Genomic DNA, 20,228 nt, shown 5'->3' on the forward strand with positions numbered 1-20,228 from the left:
GTAATACATATCATTTATTGATGAAATTGCCCAAAAACTGCGGGAAAAATAATTAAGACCTTCCATACAAAAAATGACAAATTTTTTCGAAAAATCGGAAAATTTATCATTTGTTTGACAAAATTCACTCCACCGATGGTCGTATTTAATTGAAATACATTTTTTCCACATTACTATTTCATAGATTTCAAATTTCTTAACAAATTCGAAAAGTTACAGACCAAACTATGATTCTTCCACGATTTTTCATACAAAAAATGCTATAAAGTTTAGTTTGGTCCGTAACTTTTCGAATTTGTTAAGAAATTCGAAATCCATTAAATGGTAATGTGGAAAAAATGTATTTCAATTAAATACGACCATCGGTGGAGTGAATTTTGTCAAACAAATGATAAATTTTCCGATTTTTCGAAAAAATTTGTCATTTTTTGTATGGAAGGTCTTAATTATTTTTCCCGCAGTTTTTGGGCAATTTCATCAATAAATGATATCCATTACCGAAAATAATGAAATTGATAGTCTAGTCCATTTATAAAAACTTCAAATATTCTCATAAACATCATTTCATGAATATTTTTTTGTAAAATAACAGAATTAATGGGAAATAACTGAAATTTCAATGCCGGTCCTAATTAAATTTCCATGACTGTATGTGTATATATATTTATTGGGATTCTGCGAAAAAGATTGTTTTTATTGTTGCCGTCGAGTGTGGCTCGTGTGTGTGAATGACATGCATTCGGCTGTGTATGATGATTTTAGAGCGTATTTGGAATAGTTTTTTTTTCTTTTTGAATTTCATTTTTCTCTTCTTGTTTCAAAATGAATCTATGTGTAATTATTTTTTCGTTTACTTAGCCAAATGTTACAGTCGCTGGCGATATTATTATTCGATTTTTTTTTTTAATTTATTTAGTTTAGTTTTTTTTTCTATAGTATATTTTTTTTTTCTGTTTCCTAGTTTCTTTTTTTTTTCTTTCTATTCGATGAAAAATTAAACTTTTTCAAATTAATCACAATTTCCGTTCCCATTCACATTCACAACGAATCATGCATTTTCCACCTTCTCGTCATTTCCCGGTGAGAATCGTCTCGATTATCTTTTTTATTTGTTATTTTAATTTGTTTCTTTTTATTTCGTGTAAATCAATTTCACATCACAATGGATAATTTATGTCATCAAAAATAGCTTGTGGCCTCTGGATTTGTTTCAGTTTAGTTTTTTTCTGTTTTCATTATTTTTGTTTGTTTGGTATTTCTTGTTAAAAAGCGCCGCTGTTATAAAAATACTTTGTTTTTTTCTTTCTGTTGGTTTTTTTTTTGGTTATCGAATCCATCCGGAAAATTGTGAGAAAGTTGAATACACATCAATTCACAAATTCTTATACTTGTAAACATTTGATTAAATGACAATTGTTTTTGTTTTCAAAGCACGGACACCAAAAAATACGGTCATTTTTTTTTACTCGATTTTTCTGTTTTCTTTTCTCTCTACTCATTTTCATGAGTGATTTTTGTTTTTGTTTTTGTTTTTGTTTCTTCTTTTATTCCATTAAATATGAACTATGCCATTTATGTCTCTGTTTCTCGCCTAATACGCCTGCACACTTAATGTTTATGACTACTCTTGGATAGACGAAACTTTCTATAATAGCATTCTGTTATTTCATTTTATCATAAACCATTTTTCCCTTCTTTTTCTTCCACTTCTGTTTCTAGTTGTAAAAATGTTGTTTTTGAATAAAACAATCAAAAAAACTGATTATTGATCAAAAATTAAAAAAAAAATTAGATTTAACTAAATGTCAATATATAATATAATTAATCCATCTTAAAATTTAAAAAAAAATCATCATCATCAGGACTTATAAAATTAGAGATGAAGCTTAACGTGAAGCTGAATTCTTGTATATAATGTATGTGTGTGTGTGTGTGTGGTTATGGGTTGTTTTAGGTCAAATTCAATGAATGGATCAATCCCAGCCATTTTCTTTGATCATGTGGGCTAACTCGATGATGTATTTTCCTTCTTTATACTTTTGACTGGATTCGAATGCGTGCTCCTACAACAAGAAAAAAAAACATTACAATTATAAATATTGCACTAAAATTAGCAATCGATCAATTAGTAATGCATATTCTGATTAAATATTGATAGCAAACGGTCAATAATACCAAAAATCAATACAACAAATCATTAATTATTTATAAACGTATTATTCAAAAAGAGTCATCGTAAAGAGTTCTATTTTAAAATCGAATGAACCGTAATGAATAAACTCGTCAGTTTTTTTCTTCTATCCGAATCAATAAAAAGCAATAAATTATTTGAAAACTTCGTTAAACAAACGCGAGAAAAGCCGGCAGACGAATTGCGAAAATTTGAATGATACTGTAAAAAAGAAAACCATTGAATGAAATTGAAAAAAGTACCGAGTTAAATGGAACGTCGGAAAAAGCATAAAAAAACCCGCGACATTCGAAAAATGCAGGGAAAACGGGTGCGACAACGGAAAAATTACAAAAATATGTAAAGAAACGAGCCAAAAGAGTGTTCAGTAGAAAAACCGTTGAAATTTCATTTGACTTACGTATTTCCAGCCAAGCGGTGTTTTACAGCATTCACAGTAGATATCGGCTACCGCATGTAAGCCAGTTAGTAATAGGCGTTCTTCGGCTTGACCACAAGACACATTGACTCTGTTGTTTTTCGTAAGCACGAAATTTGGAGAACAAAAAAAAAACAGAGTACCCAAAAAATACTTGAATTAGTGTCGGTAGTGAAAAGAATGCAATTGCAAAAGGACCGACTTCATTTGTGAGTCATAAATTCAAAAAGTAAAAAGAAACTACTTACACAGAATTGAACAGATAGGCTCTTCCTTGGCTACCTTGAAACGACTGCAACAAAACAATCTATTAGCTTTCCCCATTCACATACACACACACACAAAAAACCACAAACGAAAACAAAAAAAATGCAATAATCAAACTGCACTCGTTTCGTGCATTTCGGTTACCTTCGATATTAGCTCATCGTGACTAGCTAAGTGTGCCCGGCAGTGAACGCAAGAATATGTTCGATTTGATGGCGGTAAATACGCTTGAAATGTTTTAACCATTTTGTTGGAACTGTTTCGTTGTTCCCCGTCAGCGTCTGAACTTCAATATGTGTCTCTATCGACTTGAACTGAAAATATTTTCAAATCAATCGAATAAAATAAAATGATATCAAACATACGTACGAAGACTGATAAAGAAATTATGTGGTTTAAAAAAGTTCGTTCATCGTATATGTCTAAATAGATGTCTATGACGGTGGTGAATATTAAATTTCACCCAAACAGTAGTTAGTCAAAGCATATGAAATAAAATCAACAAACGGTACGGAAAGTATTCGTGTACTGGGGCGAACAAAAAGAAAGGGGAAGAGAAAGGAAAGCACATACACAACCTTATCCATTCAAATAGCACACTCCACAATATAAGGGAGTCTAGTTTCTAACGTCAAACCAATTTGAACCGGATACATGGGAAATGTGTGTAAATAATTGAAATTGTTGGATTAATTTGTTTCTTCTTCAAAATCTCTCGCCCCAGCAACTGAAATCGAATGACAGAAAGAAAGAGAAAAAAAAATGACAAAACTTTTGCTTGCACTCACCTAATTCAATTCAGAGTAATTCGTTTTATTTGTCGTATGAATCGCACAGAATCACCGTCCGTTAATGTGATCCTGATTGATGTGTAATTGTCTTCTGTTAATCGGCGCACGGTAGCGTGTTTAAGAGATAATTCGTTTTTTTTTTTTTGAGAGGATAAATCGAATCTTCTGTTGACTTTTTGTGTTGTTATGTTGATTTCTTCTTTAAAACTTTTTTTTTTTTAATTCGTATTGAACTTCTTTTAATTTGACGTGTATGAAGAGGGCGGCGACCGTTTGTAAGTTATTTTAAAAATTGTTTCTTGTTGCTGTTGCTATTTAGTCTTGAGCGAGTTCGGTGTGTTAATTGCTGTTATTTTCTAGGCGAGAGTTTATGTTTGTTTTTGTTGCTGTTTGCTGTTCAATTTGATATTCTATTTACAAATATAACGGATGCGAACGGTTGAGATTGCGAAAATATTTCGTAAATGACTTCCATTGAGATAAATTAGTTCGGTCGTGTGTTGAATTTTGTTTTGTTTTTTGTTTTTTTGTTTGCTTTAATTACGATTCTTTTTTATTTCGCGCACGTTTTGCCCCTTCTTGATTATAATTAATTAAAGCGTCTCTGTCTTTCTGAGTAAGAGAAAGTGAGCTAGCGATTGTGTGATTTCAATAAATAAAAATTGGTTATTATTATTTATTCAATTTGTGTTTTTGTTGATAACTGTTTTTTTAAACGTTGAGATGATTTCGATTCGATTTGATGTAGTATAGATTTTGTTGAAAGGCTTTATCTCTTTCACAGCCTTGTATTCTGTAAATAAAAATGTAAAATTGCATTAGATGAGAGAATATTGTGCGTTTGTTTCAAGTGGTCTTCATGTCATTCATTTATTCCATAAAACAAAACCGACAACGGAACACAACAAAAAATTATCAATCCAACGATTGAGCGCATTGCAATTTTCAAAGTCATGCATCGACCGTAAAGCGAATCGATTTTGATTGAATCGATTGACTGCGTTTCAATCAACGTTTTTGGTGTTCTTCTTTTTTATACATTTTACAGCGTTGAATTCGGAAAATGCGTCACAATCAATCGCCACACTTTGGTGCTTGATTCACTCAAAATTGGCATTTATATTCAGTTCAGTGCGGTGTATCAGCACAATTTCAGCTAAATACGGCTGCTGTTCGATGTGTTTTTTTCTCTTCTCCTTCTTTATCGCACTGTCCGACTTTCTGTATATATCCCTTGTTCTCTCACACCGTATGAACACGGGATTGGTGCGTTGCCACCACACACATGACATTTACATTTTTAATTGAAAATTAGTATGCACTGTGGAACGGTGAATTCTGTGTCTCTCTCGTTGCTAACATATGTTTTTGATGGCTTCAGGCGAGACGATAAAAACATGCTTTCTATCTTTGGATAGAGTGTGTGGCTTGTAACAAATATAACGCCTGTCGACCGCTGTTTTCTATTCCTATTTCGTTTTTCGACTCCTGTCGCTCGTTTTTTTTCTTCTTTCGTTTCAATTGCCCTTTTTGCTTTGCTACCCGTTTGAATAATTATCTGAATGCAATCAACAGTTTTCAAAACTGTAACACCAAAACAATGCAACTGTGTCTCTTTTTTTTGCTTTTGCTTAATGCAACCTTTTGTTATTCTCTTGCAAGAGATGAATTTGAATTCCAATACTAATTCAAAGAAAAAAAACACACACACAAATCCAGTTTGCGGCTTTTAAATGCGTTCGGCAGATTCAATTGAACAAATTTTGATTGAAATCACACAAATAATTTTGCAACTGCTGCTACGTTTCGGCAAAATGCTTGAACGCATCGAATTTTGTATATCGATAAAAGAAAATATGATGGCGAATGTTTGAAAGAAAAAAATGCATCGAGAGAAACAATGGCACAAAGACACCGAACGACGCACGATAGAATTTCAAGTCGACGACGACGACAACGAACAGAAAGAACGTCCAAGCGAATTTATTGTACACTAAGACCAAATCAGAGAAAAGAACGAAAAAAAAACATACACCATCAGCGACACGATACCGAACCAAACCAAAACAAAGCCAATTGAAGGCGATTTTTTTTCTGTACTTCTTCTGTCTTTCGTATCTTCTTGTTGGGTTTTATTTTGATTTTTGTTTTTTCTTTTTATTCTGTGTTCACTTAAGTTTACCTTATGTGTTGCGTTAGAGAACCCTTTCAACCGTACTAATGCTAAAATACAACTGAAATCCTTTGTGCGCTTTTGATTTACTTTGAATTTTAGCATTATAAACAAGCTCGAAGCTGAAACAACGACGACGACGAGTGAAAGAGCGACAGCAAGAGCGAATTAACGAGAAAAAAATTATATATAATAAAAAGAATAACACACAAAACTGAGTGTATATATTCAAACAGACGGTCGCAGTATGACTGAGTTTTACATACCCACACACACACACACCAGCCCAGAGTGACGGAGCCGAGTCCGTTCGCTTGCTTGCTTGCTTGCTGGCTCGCTTGTTTGATGATATATATTCTTTTTTTTTCATTACTTCGTCGTTGTTCAATTTTCAGAGTTGCTCACTTTTGTATAATCTCTCTCATATGTATAAAAAATCAACACACGTGCGCGCCTGTATCCAAATGCAATGAAAAAGAGCGAGAGATATCGCGCGCGCGTTGCGTTGCGTTATACTGTGCTTTGTGTTTTGTATTGTATTGTGTTGTGTGAGTGTTTGAGTCTGTGTGGCCTGTGAGCGGGAGAGACATGGCTTGCTTTATTATTGTTTGTATTTCGCTTTGCCTGTGCATTTTTATTTCCATCTTCGTTTTTCATTTACTCGATATGTACGTGTATATCAACAATATATTTATATATATATGTATATTTCAAATAGCCACACATCTATTTATACATTTTGTTCTCTATTGGCCAGATCAGTCATTTTTGTGCTTGTCTCGACCGCTTTTTCTACGAGGAAAAAAAACGCAAGAGATGTAGAAATAAATAAACAGCAACAACAACAAAAACAGAATAAAAAAAACACCAATTCACTTCAAACCACAATCAAGATACAGAATTCTCTCCATACCTGTCAAATAAACCGTGTTGCTATTGCCCCGGTCTAATTGCTCGGAACAATGCACACGACGGCATAAAAAGCTTTTTCCAATCAGAATCAAAACAGAAAATCCACAGCAGAGAGAGAGAGAGAGAGCCGACATTGCAGCAAGCGAGCAAACAAGCAAGCAAGCGGGGCTTTGCATATAAACATTCAGCAGATTTCCTTTGTTATTGCTATCGCTGTACTCTGACTTGCATTACACTCAGCTGAGACTGCACAATTTAAAATGCGATGCATGTGATGTAATGTATTTCTAATATTAACCCGTTTGTGGCCGGTTACAATTTTTGTTTCTATTTTCATTTTAGTACTAATATTTATATTCTACATGGTCCTCGGAACAAAAAAATGTACGACCATTTTTTTGTCTGACGCCTAGTTTGGCCAGGAGCGGCCTCGGTAGCAAAAAATTTGAATCCGATTTAGTGGCAAAAAACAATGACAAATTTTTTTGTTCCAAATTTTGAAATTATGTATGCCAACACACTCAAAAACACTAGACGACTGCAAAAAGAAATTTTCAAAAAAATGAAAAATGTGGTAAATATAGGCATAAGTTGTTTTTGGCCAAAATGGAATTTTTTACAAATGGCCATTTTTTGCACTTTTTTTATTTTCTCTAACTTGGGAGGTGCTATAAAATCCACATCAGATGATGCACAGATCGAAGTGAAAATTTGATGGAAGTAAGACACATCCTTAACGAACACAAAACGTGTTTACAATCGATTATATGTGCATTTTTCACACAACTGATAACCTACCATTTTGTGTTATATATGGCAACGCTAGGCACAAACGAGTTAACTCATTGATTTATTAAAGTTTTTTCGTATTCTTCAAATGGCCGTAACATGGTAAAAAGCGCGAACTGTCTCAAAAATTTATTATGGTTTGAATAAAATATGCCAAGTTGCGCTCCGGAGTTTTTCATGCATTTTCTCTCTCTCTCTCTCTCTCTCTCTCTCTCTCTCTCTCTTTCTCGTACACTTTCAATTCTGTTGAAAATGTTCTGTTTTTTCCGCGGTGAATTTTCGCCATCAAAGAAAACTGAGAAAACTGATAACGCAACCGTCCATATATGCGCGCGTTTGTTCTTTGTTTCCAGTTAGTGTGTCTGTGAGTGAAAGAACGAGCAAATCCAACGAGAGAGAGAGAGAGAACAAATCGATGAGTGCGTTTGTGGAGAATGAGAGCTCGTTGACGACGACGATGAAGAAGCAGTAAAAAGCAGCAAAGATACAGCTGAGCTAAAAGCTTCAATTGCCAGAGAAACGGCGCGCAACGTTTCCAACGCCAACAACAATCGATTGCATGTGTTGAATAGAGCTTATACATGATTTGCCATATCAAAAATCAGCCGTCCGCACACACACATTTAACCACATACATGTACAATACATTCATTTGAATCGAGCCGATTTCATTTGGAGTTTGGTAAAGTTGATAGCTACATAGTGGGTAATGGCTCTTAAAGAGGGGGTCAATGAGAGCAATTTCGTATGTTTTGCGGACAAACGAGTTCGGTTGGACGAACAGGCGCGCGCACGCACGCTCATGTTCGTTTTTGTGTATGCGCGCGTCCGCGCTCTCCGTTTTTTCCATATTCGAACAGGGCCCGTGTTGTTGTTATCGTTCCTTCTCGTGTGTTGTTGCTTTTTTTTTCTACTTGTGTTCTCTTTCGTTTTCTTCGTCATCGGGAGCAATAAATTGTGTCGCTCACCTGAAACTATATACACATAATGCACTTTGGGTTCAGTTCGAACGTTTGAACACACGGTGCCAGACAATGACATTAGCGTTACCAAATCGAAATAAAGCGCGCGCTATCGAAACAAACAACGCTCCCCGTATTTTTCTCACAATCTACTAGCACTCTCTCCCTCTTTCTCTCTTTCTCTCTTTCTCTATCCCAGGTCTTCTATCATTTTCACTCTTTTCTCCGTTTTCTCTCTTTCTTCAACTCCCTCATTCCCTCTCATCCTTTCTCACACTGCCTCACTCATCACTGCCTCATGCCTCATTCTATTTCTATCTCTTCCAATCGACACTTTGTTTGTCGTTGAAAACGAATTGCGTCTTTGGGTGCCAAACGCAACTGTGCGATCTGATGCGTCTCCTTTTCGCACATTTGCGTTAAATTACGAACAAAGAAACCAAACCGACCATGGAAAATGTTTGCGTTTTAATCCATTTAGACGACGACGACGACGGTGGATGGAAAGGTTATTCAAGTGCGAGCGCCAGAATGAGCAAAAAGAAGACGAAAGAAAAAAAACGTCGTTCTCACACCACTTGATGGTGGTGGTGGTGGTGTTACAGATTTGCGTTCACATGGAGACCAATTACCCGAATTGCATCATATGTTTATCTAAAACAAATACTCGCTGTCTGCTCGATGTGGTGCGCCGGAATGTCGGTCATCGTTCTAAGCATTTTAACCTCGACGACGACTATGACAAGAATCGACGAAGAAACACGGCAACCAACAACTCTGCCATCAGCAACGAAGAATTTGTTGATTGTATCCATGCTCTCCCACAGTTCAAGAGCCTTTCGCGAAGAAATAAGCAAGCAGAAAAACAAACCGCCAATTCAATGGAATATAACGGTTGGTGCACTAAGAGTGTCTTCGACAAAACAAAAAGCGACGGCAACGATGACGGCGAAGGTAATGGTATGGAGAGAAAGCGTGGAGAAGAACATGAAAAATTATGCAAGAGTAACCATGGGTCCACACTTAATTGACGAAAATGAAACGGAGCAATAAAAATACTTATTATTATTAATAACAACAATATAACGATAATAAAATGTAAATTGAAATTGTCTGACGATGTAAACACAACAATTTTGTGGTATGTGTTTGTGTGTGTGTTGCGAATGGCGTCGCATTTGAAATGTGAGCTTTTGCCTTTCGTTTTGTTTCGAGAAAGAAAGAAATATGCAGAGTGGAAAACAAATGAAATCCGTAGCCATTCACACACACACACACATAAAATGCAAAGCAAACGGCAAGAGTTTACGAAATGTTCCATCTATGGTGAAACACAAAAAAACCTTTCCATCCGATGAATTGAATGAAACCCCAAAATAATGGGATCAATCGTAACCACACATTTTTATTCATTTCGTCTATGAATTCATTGACCCAAACGCATGAAGAAAGAAAGATGTAAAGAGAAAGAAGAAAAAACAACAGCAACAGCAGCAGCAGCAGCAGCAGTGGGACTCACAGAAGCGACCAGTTTTTTGAACTTGGTCGCGTACAATTCGGGGCTTGGATTGAAATTGGATTGGCTGTGCTCGTACAGATACGATAGATATAAATGAAAAAGCAAGTGACCTATACGTTGAAATCGACTGAGCACAAGCGAAACAGAGAACGACAACGACGAAGAAGAGAAAAACAGAGCAATGGCAATAGCAACAGCACATACAGTGTTAGATGTACATATAAATTGAGAGAGAGAGAGAGAGAGAGAGAGAGAGAGAGAGAGAGAGAGAGAGACGAAAAAGCGCTTCGCAATACAATGAACGAAGAAGCGGAGCGCAATTCGTTCGCTGGGCATCGGGAGCACGACGAGAAGTGCCTCTACATCTCAACAACAACAGCAATAGCTGCAGCATCAACAGCAGCTTGAAGAGCAACAAAAGCGCACAACGAGAGACGCAGATAGAGAAAAATATCGATTGTCGGGGGAAAACATATGATTTTTGTTTTGTTTTGCAACATTTGGCTGTGTGTGGCTGTGTGCCAGAACGCAAATTCAAGTAGCCATTCAACGATTTTTTTTTCTTTCTTTCTCGTTGGTTTGTTCGCTATTTTTTGGGCGAAAAACGAAAACATGAAATATGCCAAACCAAACTTTAAATTCAAAATCTCCTAATCTAATCGAGTTTTCTTTCGATATATATATATATATATATATATATATATATGTTGAATATTTTGTAAATGCAAACAATTTATTATTCATTTGGAAATTCCATTTAAGTACTTACTTGTTGTTAGTATATGTTGGTGGCGGCGGGTCGATAAGTTTTCCTCTGTTTTTTTTTTTTCAGAAGGGGAAAAAATGTATTTTTGTGTTTCTTTATAATCGCTTGATGTTTATTTTTAATTATATATTAATTTGCGCATCGGAAATTACTCTTGATTTTATCGCGATTTTTCGCGCGTTGGACAATTTCGTTTTTTTTTTCTTCTTTCGTCGACGAAAAAAAAGATACGATTTAATCAATCGCTAACGGGGGGAAAAACGCAATTTATTCGACTAAATCGTAGAATTGAGCGCGCACTAAAGAACAAGATTGAATCTGTCATAGGAATGAAGAGAAAAACAAAACACACAGCGACAACGAATCGAAACGAAAACCAGAAAATCAGCGAAGTCTACGCAAATTATGTACTTGTCAAACCTTGATCTCGTTTTGGCTGAATATGCTATTAGATTTGCTGCGTTTAAAATTCGATTTAGATGATTCGTGTTTTAGGGTTTTCTTCTTCTCGGATTGCGATTAAACGAGAAAGAATTGAGTGTGCATGAATTAATTTGTTTTTTTTTTTTGTCACACTGAACACGATCGGATATTATTTTATTTTATTATTTGTGTTTCTCTCTTTTTATAACATTTTATTTGTTGTTGATGTTATTATTATTGTTTATCACAATGCGTTGAATGTTTTGACAATGCACTAGGGGTCATTGTATTGATTCGAAATTTTCCATACAGTTTTCGAGAAGCGAACACTTTTTAAAATAGCACACATCGACATTAAACTTTTTCTCAGTCCATTGGCCTCAATGAATGTTGATGACTATTTCTTTTATTGTCTCTCTCGCTTTGTGGCTGATTTTGTTTTGTTTTTTCACTTCGTCTTTCGTGAATGTGTGAAAATTTCTCGAGTTATTTCTTCTTCGATTGGTTTTTTGTTTTCGTCAAAAACTGTGAATTCCTTTTTTGATAAATCGATGAGAATTTTGGTTTTGTCTTATTGTGGCGAATAACGTTTTAAATAAAAAGAAATTTATTTGCTATATATTTGGTTGTATTTTCTTTTCTATTACGTTCTCGCAGGCAGTTTGACGTGTGGTAAAATGTTTTTTTTATTTTTGTTTCGTGTTGTTTACGATGCGACGCAATTACAAATTGTGTAACAGTACAACTGAAGTCGTTGTGAAGATTTCGAAGTGAGAAAACAAAACGCAGCTTTGTTATTATATTTATTGATGTGTGCTGTGCTCTGCTCTGCTCTCTAACTATGTGTGCTGATGTGTTGTATGTCTTTGTTTGTTATTTTCTTCTCTCCGTCGCTCCGCTGCGCTCGGAATGGGTGCTGTGTGCTGGTTTTCTCTGTCTGTCTTTGTCTCCTTGTTGTTGTCGTGGTCTTAGTCGTCGTCGTTGAAACGTCGCGTTTCATTCAACAGCTTCGTTTTCTGTGTTCCCGTTAGGTTTGTTATGCTTTTTTTTACCTCTCTTTATTCTTTCACTCTACTGCCAATTCATATACCCGATTCGGAGATTGTTTTGTTGTGCTAATCAAAAATGAATCAGAATTTGTACATTCCCTGCACTCTCTTTCACGTTTTCGGAATAAATTTATACGCCAAATTTGTGCCAATCACTTAATTTTTTTCGTACACCTTTCTGCGTTAATTTCTCTCTGCTAATCTGTCGGTGGCTCTTTATCCGTGTCGTCGAAAAAAAAGCCAAACAAACAAAACTAATAAACAACCGTTTCGTGTCTTCTTCTATTGTGTGTATTTTTTTCGACTTTTTTTCTGTCAAATTTCTTCTCTTTTCGAACGATTTCTGCGAAATGGTGAGCGAAGATTTCTAAATTTCTTGAACGTTTGTTATGAACTGCGATGTTTACGCTGCTATCTGCTTTCGTATTGCGACGTTTTCCCTGTGTATATATACATATCGTGAGAAATACAGAAGAAAAAAAAAACCAACAACATATAACAAACCTTATACTGTCTGTACGCACATTTTGCCGTTTGCATTGTTTTGATATAAATATTGGACCGTGTGCACATGTGTGTGCGTGCTTGTGTATGATTGTGACTGCGAACATCGATGTGCAACAGCGAAACACACTTAAACATTGATTATGAGCATGTGTGCTTATGTGGATTGACTCGATTTTGCGCAAAACTTTTTGCTGCTGCTGCTACGACATATAGAATTAAACGAAGAGAACGAGCAACAAACGCTTCGGAACATACAAAAATAGAGAAACCATATATATAAGCCAGCGCGCAATATAAACAATCGCTCACATCAATTACAAATGGATCTATGTAATAGATGGGTAAAATGCCAGTACATATTCTCCAAGCAGCGATACATGCTATATTCGTGGTGTGTGCTCGATCGAATCGTGTGGCACAGTGCTTTGAAATCGGAATATCAGCAGCAGCAGCAGGAGCAGAGCGAACATCGACAACGACATCGACACCAACGACGACGACCCAAACATATGAAAAATGCGTCGATGTTTGCCGTTGATTATCTTTTTTGTACTTGGTTTTGTTTTGGTTTGAATTGGTTTGCTTCGGTTTCCTTGGTGATTTTATCAATTGCACAAGCATCGAATAGCATCGCCACCGTCATCGCCTCCACCGTTGCCGTCGTCCGTTATCGTTTTAAATATGCATTTCGGTTCATCGTCGTCCGTCTGTTCTGCCATCATTTCGCGCCATTTTTCGAACCCGTCGTTTTTTTTCTTCCAATTTTGAATTTTCTAGAGAAGACTTAAATAAACAACAACAACCGCAGCAGCAGCGTTGATGATATGTTGAATATGCATTGGTAGCTTACACGAATATCTGTCAAATCTATTCATTTGTTTATCAAGAGGGAATCAACTGCGTATTAAAGTGTATTACGTAAATTTTTTTTTAGTTTCATCGACGAAAAATCGGTTGGGTTGCGATTCGGTTTGTTCGTTATGTTGGAATGAACGGACGGACAATCGATCGGGGCTTTTTTGATAGCCTCGTCAGATATGGGCTTTTACAACAATATTTGTATTGCGCTATTTGCATTTCAATGATTATCCCCAATGTAAAATTTGAAGAAAAAAAAAACAAACGAATCGAAAAAGGTGACGTAGTGAAGAAGAACATTGCAAGTATATAGTATGTGTGTGTGTAATCGTTTTACATCATGAATACACAGTTGTGGCCCCTGTTGAACTGACGTCCTTGGACTACTGCGATAAATGTGGCACAAAACTATAGATTAAAACAAACGCCCCAAGTGCGCTATTTCGACGAGCTCGGATTCACGCTTGTCGAGCAGCGGATTCAAAACAGCACAATCAACTACGGAACTACTAATAACAACAACAAATGAGACCAAATAAAATGAGCGAGAGTCAATGGTTTCTTTTTCAAATGTTTTTTTTTATTTTAATTCGTTTTCTCTTTTTATTATTATTATCGCTATTTAAAAGTAATTGCATCAATTATCTTAAAATGTTCCTCATCCATCATTATGAAAATATAAGAAATTAAATTGTGTGATTTTTTTTGTTGTTTCATTATTTTCTCATTACGTTTAAAATTCATTTTCATTTTTTTCTGTTTTTTTTTATCTTCTTGTTGACGTTCTTGTTGTTTTTTGTTTGTTTGTTTGTTTTTTACTCCATTTTTCTTCTTTAAATTTGTGTTTAATATGTATAAGTATAGCATTAGCATAATATAATAGTAAAGTGCATGTACATGCATATAGGATTTATTAAAAATAACACATTTTATGCATAAAGGGTTTGTTTATATTCAATCATCAATTTTTTTCTCTCTTTTTCTTCTTCATCATCTTTTTATTTCCTTCTACTTCATCATCATCTGTGTTGTTATTCCACCAATACAGTCCGCGTATCATGATTTATTGTGTTTGTTTTTTCCTTTTGTTTTTAGTTCTTTTTTTTTCTTCTGTTTGACTCGTTACGAAGCAATCCGTGCATAGATCACATGTAGTTTTCATTTTATATATAATGTTTTTTTTTCTCTTCCTTAATCATTTCTCTTTCTCTCGATTGTTTCGTATTATTGTTTTCTCACTTCTAGTTGACTTACGTTTTCGAACGTTTTCTGCAATATTGGTTTTTCTACTCCTTGTTCCTTTTTCTGAACCAGTTTTTTTTTAAATTGTTATCGCTATTCTCGTTCGGTTTATCGCGTTCATTCGCAGTCACTCATTCACTCTCATACACACTCTCTCTCTCTCTAGCACAGACACGCACTCTTTCTCTCTCACACTCAATCTGACATGCATTCCCGTTCACACTCTCGCTTTCGAAATACTGGAAATAAAAGAAAAAAATCGATCGTTTTGTTTGTCTAAATCTGTGAATTGTGTGTTTTCTGTTGTGTTTTATTCGCCGTATGTCAAAATGTGTATGCAAAAGAAGAGGTCATTTTATGGCTTTTGCTAATACATGCTACATGTCCGTTGGATCGTGTAAATGTGCCCGCAGCAATCGATAGTTTTCCATATCCGTGTGTAATTGCACGATACGTGTGCTCTCAAATCGCGATCGAATAATGATTCGACGAGACGATCGAGACAGGCTTCCACATAAATGTATTGCCACACATAAGAAGACCACTTTGCGTTAATTATCACCTTTTTCCCCCGTCTGTGTATGTTTTTCACCTCTTTTTTTTTATATTGAATTTCTCTATTTTCTATGTGGATAAAATAAAAGTGATGTGTACGTGAAAACGTTTCTTTCTCTCTAAAATAATGAGCTGCAAATTGATTTTGGAAACGAAAATCGAGAGCACAGCAAAGAAGAAGAAATTAAATCGGAGTGTGCGATTAGATTTTCTTTCTACGACATAATAGTCTACCAAGCAGTTTAAGATACCCACGTTAAGTTTCACAAACTGGAGGGGGTTGAAGGAAGGCCAGCGTAGGGGCGGCGAGGCAGACAGGCAAGCAGGCAGGCGGCATATGTGATTCGAAAAAAAGGGAAAATTTGAAGCGTAAAAAAAGGTAAAGAACAGAAAAAAAGAAGCAAATCGAACACTGAGAGAGCGAGAGAAAAGCGAGAGTAAATTTGAATTCATCATGGTGTAATTGGCTGGCATTTGATCAGCAGGATGTTTATTCGCATCGAGAAAATTAAAACAGAGAAATAAAAAAAACCACATCATCATCATCGTCAATAACAACAACGATATAATTGTACAGCAAACGCATTTGTTCCACATCAATTGATGTTCAGGGCTGCACTGGTTGTTGTTTATTTGCATCGTAGAAAATGGTGTGTGCGAGTGAGATTGTGCCAATGATCAATCAATGGATTCGACTGTGTGTTTCACACATGTTATTGCGAGACACATGTGTGTAGAAATTGCGTTTGATTATACGTATTCTCTCTAGTTGCCAATGCATGGCACAGATATTGTTGTCGTTGTCGTTGCTGTTCAATTCGTGCCAGATTTTCTCTCTGCCCAAAAAGGAGTTGTTTTTTTTGTTTGTTTGCCTTTTTCCACTCATCACCCATTTGTTCGCGACAAAATGTATTTTGCTACCTTTTATTTTTCTTTTGCGCCGCAGCAAACGAAGAAGAACCCAATTGAACATTGTATACAGAGATGAACGAAGAGAAAGAAACACAACAAAAAAAGAAAAATAATACCGAGCAGAGAAACCAAACGAATATTGTAAACGAACTTGTTCCGTTCTATGTAAAATAATCGCAAAAATCGTACAAAGGCACTAAACTGTGGGTATATATTGCGATAATGTCTTTAATACGATTTCACGCACACACATCGACGCGATTATTATTGTGCTTGTTATATTACTAAAACGACAGAACTATTTCTTTTTCACTTTTTTCTCTCTCTCTCTCTCTCTCTACCTCTGGCTGGGTGTGTGTGTGTGTGTGTGATTTTGCATGTTTTATTTGTTTGCGGTTCGATGTACTTAATGCAGCAGCGATGGCAGCGATAGCAGCAACAGCAGAAGCAGGAATGCGATTTGCTTTTGTTTTCTTCGCTTGCTTTGCTTGGTGAATGCGATGCGATGGTTCAACTGTATGTAATTTGTAATTGCTTTTGTTGCAAATTGATTGGTTTGAATTCAATTTTCGATTTGACTATTACAAGTTACATTTTATTTGTTGTTGTTGTTTTTTCTTTCAATTTTTATTTTATTCATATATATATATACTCTGTGTCAACCTGCATATTGCGCATAATGTGTGGATGTGTGTTGTCCATGCCAGTGACCGACATAACGATTTCATCTTTCCTAAGCTTAAACATTAGAATTAATAGAATTGTTTTCCCTTGTGTGTACATGTGTGTGTTGGTTTTCTTTTCGAATCTGTAGTTTTTGTCTCATCATTTATTTAGATACGATTTCCACCCTAAATTATCATTTATCATAAACCATTTAAATGTTGTTGTTTTTTTCTTCTCAATAATTATTATTCACTGTATTTCTCTGTTGTTTCTTTTCCTTTGTGTAGTAAAAATATCCACTTTATGCTTAGTTTGAACTTCACATAATGTTTTTTTTTCTTCTTCTTTTGTTAATTATTTTTCTTTACTTTTATTACATTCTGCAACTGTCTATGTTTTTTTTTCTACCATAAATGTGTGTACATTGTACAATGTAAAATTTTTTTTTCCTTTATTTTATTAATGATACAGTTAAATTATTTTAACAAGGGTATTTGTTTTCTTTTTTTTTTTCTGCACCCGCACCCGAACGCAATGCAATCCCCATCCAATTTGAAATTGATTTCGGTTTTGGCGCTCTGTCTCTACGCGTTCGTTTTGTGTGTTTTCCTCTCGGTTCTTCTAAATTTTAATTTCAATCATCTATTTTCTATGTTTTTTTGCTTGTTTACGTGTATTATTTCTCAAATGTTCATTGCAAGAATAGAAAAACGAAAAACACCGTACCGAATTTCGGTATTTCTATCGTAAATTTGTTATCATTAGTATTGTTTATGCCCGCAATAAATTCTCGCATAACTTTATCTTAATTAGTATTTTTCCATATTTTTTTTGTTACCTTTAATTTATATATATATATAGATTGTTTATTTATAGCTTGTTTCTTTCTCCGTGTGTGTGTGTGTGTGTGTGTGTTTCTGTTTTTATGTCGGTTTTGTCTAACTCAGAACACAATTTGAAAAAAAAACGAATCTATTATTTTTATTGGATGTTATTTTGCGGTGTGTGTATGTGATAGCTGCGAGCAGATATCCTGTATGAGAGTCAATAAAGAGACCGCCGCGTTTATTTAATGGTATGGCCATTTTTTTGTATTCTTTTGTTTAAAAAAAATTGAATTCCCTAGATTAATTAGCGTGCACTGGCACATGGCGCACCATGCATTTATTTGTTTTTTTTTCCCGTTCCATTCTTCCGTCGAAAAAATATTTTTCATGCATGTGTGTGTAGCGTATTTTGCGTCGCATAACCTTTGCAATGATAGTTCGGTGTCGTGTTTTTTTTTGTTGTTGTTGCTATGCATTGTGTGCAAATATTCGAATAGAAATGTAGAACACAACAGTTTGTTTGTCTAAATTTGATTTGTTTAAAGCGAGAGAGAAAAAAAACACAAGAGTTGAACTTATCATTTTTAACATTTTATACATACATTTTTCCTTTATACACATTCAGACATTTGGCTCTTTTCTTTCATAATACATTGTTTTGTGGGTGTGTGTGTGTCTGTTTGTTTCATTTATCCATTTTGGTTTATTGTATTACACATTATTGCGCGTTTTGCGGAAAGGCAAAATCAATCATACAGCAGCACATTGCACACGACACGAGAGCGGCGCATTTCATTTTTATCGGTTATATGATGTTGTTGTTGATGTTTTTGTTGGTGTTGAATATGTGTGGCACATTTTTGCAACTCAGAACATGAATATGAATTGAATTTCGGCGCATTTTTACGTTTGGATTCGTTATTGAATGACGTTTAACTAAAAAAAAAACAACACAACAACTCGACTAAATTGATTTGGTTTTTTTTTCGTTTCGATTTTTTTAATAACGATTTTTGAAACTATGATTCCTTAGCTCAAATGATCGGCTTTTCTCTCTCTCACTCACTCATTCACTCTGTATTCCTCGCTCTGTCTGTATTAGGCAATTGTTTGTCTAATTGGACGTGAACACGAAATGGTGAAGTGTACACGCGGTGTGGCACGGTGGCTGTGGCGACGACAATGACGACAACGACGACAACGACGACGACGATCAAGGAACATGGGGTATCGCCGAGAACAAGAGAAAACACAACGAAAAAGCGAACACAAATTCATGGAAATAAACACGATTTTGCTATTTGGACGAATTAACATTTTTTTTTCTATGACGCACATGATTTATCGCTGTTGTGAATAATCAACTTAAAAAAAAAGAACAAAAAAACAAAGAGCTAAACGCACTGGTTAATTTTTTTTTTCGCTTGATCATTCATCATTTTGTATTATTATTTTTTTGCTTGTCCTATATGTGTAAAAATTGTAAAATTATTTAAATGGCAACTACAAAAAAATATTTCATCTCATTTCGTTCGCAAACTTGTTTGTTGTGGCAAAATTGAAATAGTGTGTGATTGTTGGTCTGCAGAAGAAACAGTTACAGAAAGTTTTGATACATTTTGTTTTTGTTTCGTTTCATTTAAATGGAGGATCGATGCTTGGGGAAGGAGGAATCGTGCCTATATATTTCATCATACTTATTGTGCAATTTAACTATTTTTTTTTAATTCCCTTTTTTTTGAAAGAAGAAGAAATAATTTTTCCGCTTTGAGAGAAATGTGAAAAGCAAACGAGTTGGTGGCACTACCGTGTGTATTTTCATAGTATGTGTTTGTGTGTTAAATCACCGAAAGAAAGAAAAAAAACAACTATTTTCTTCTTATTTTGATTAATGTTGTCTACACTTTGGTGCCACATTTGTTTGCTTCTCTTATTGTTTTAATCCTAATTTGCCCATTAAAATAAAAAAAAAATCTGTTTTGCAAATAATTAAGGTTCTTAAGGTTTCAACGGTTTTTTAAAAACTCATATATGGTATTTTCTCATAAAATTCTCTCTTTCTCTTTCTGTAGACGGTATTTTTCCGTCCATTTCTTTTAGATAGTGTGTGCAATTTTGCGATTTGCATTTTGGTTAACAAATTGTGTCTGTTTCATTTATCATTAGTAATAACAAATCTAACATAATAAAAAAAATTTCTCTCTGGTGTTTGCTTTCGCTATTTCTCTCTCACTCTCTCTTTTCCACTTTAACTCTTCTTACAATTGGATTGGCGATTTGTTTTTCTTCTGCATTTCGAATTTGATTGAAACGGAAAAAAAATTAATCAACGAAAGTAAAACGCGACAGGTCACGTATGGTGGAAAATTCGAAAACAAAATCACGATTTGTTTGTTTTTCT

General features: G+C 34.9%; 1 protein-coding gene across 2 annotated transcripts; it reads right to left on the reverse strand.

Annotated features, from left to right (window-relative positions):
- Positions 1-1,308: 1,308 nt before the first annotated feature.
- Positions 1,309-12,697, reverse strand: LOC129575317 (protein yippee-like). 2 transcript variants are annotated; one of them, XM_055458637.1, is made up of 6 exons: positions 10,792-12,697; positions 3,665-4,460; positions 3,021-3,190; positions 2,858-2,901; positions 2,592-2,700; positions 1,309-2,063 (listed from the first exon to the last, which is right to left on the reverse strand). In XM_055458637.1, exons 3-6 carry the CDS (start codon positions 3,120-3,122, stop codon positions 1,974-1,976), a joined length of 345 nt encoding a protein of 114 aa, XP_055314612.1. In that variant the 5' UTR covers positions 3,123-3,190; positions 3,665-4,460; positions 10,792-12,697; the 3' UTR covers positions 1,309-1,973. The 2 variants fall into 2 exon arrangements, with proteins under 2 accessions (XP_055314612.1, XP_055314611.1); XM_055458636.1 differs by lacking the exon at positions 10,792-12,697 and adding an exon at positions 5,850-5,999.
- Between the last annotated feature and the right edge of the window lie 7,531 nt (positions 12,698-20,228).

Source organism: Sitodiplosis mosellana, unplaced genomic scaffold (assembly GCF_009176505.1).
Source record: "Sitodiplosis mosellana isolate CC-2019 unplaced genomic scaffold, AAFC_SMos_1.0 Smas_scaffold_6166, whole genome shotgun sequence".
NCBI lineage: Eukaryota > Metazoa > Arthropoda > Insecta > Diptera > Cecidomyiidae > Sitodiplosis > Sitodiplosis mosellana.

What these genes read in the sequence shown, in the direction of transcription:
- LOC129575317 (XM_055458637.1), bottom strand. Translation starts at nt 3,122, where the DNA reads ATGGTTAAAACATTTCAAGCGTATTTACCGCCATCAAATCGAACATAT. An exon ending in GCCTATCTGTTCAATTCTGT is followed by an intron (nt 2,701 to 2,857) that starts GTAAGTAGTTTC and finishes GAAAAACAACAG; the next exon opens with AGTCAATGTGTCTTGTGGTC. An exon ending in CACCGCTTGGCTGGAAATAC is followed by an intron (nt 2,064 to 2,591) that starts GTAAGTCAAATG and finishes TTCTTGTTGTAG; the next exon opens with GAGCACGCATTCGAATCCAG.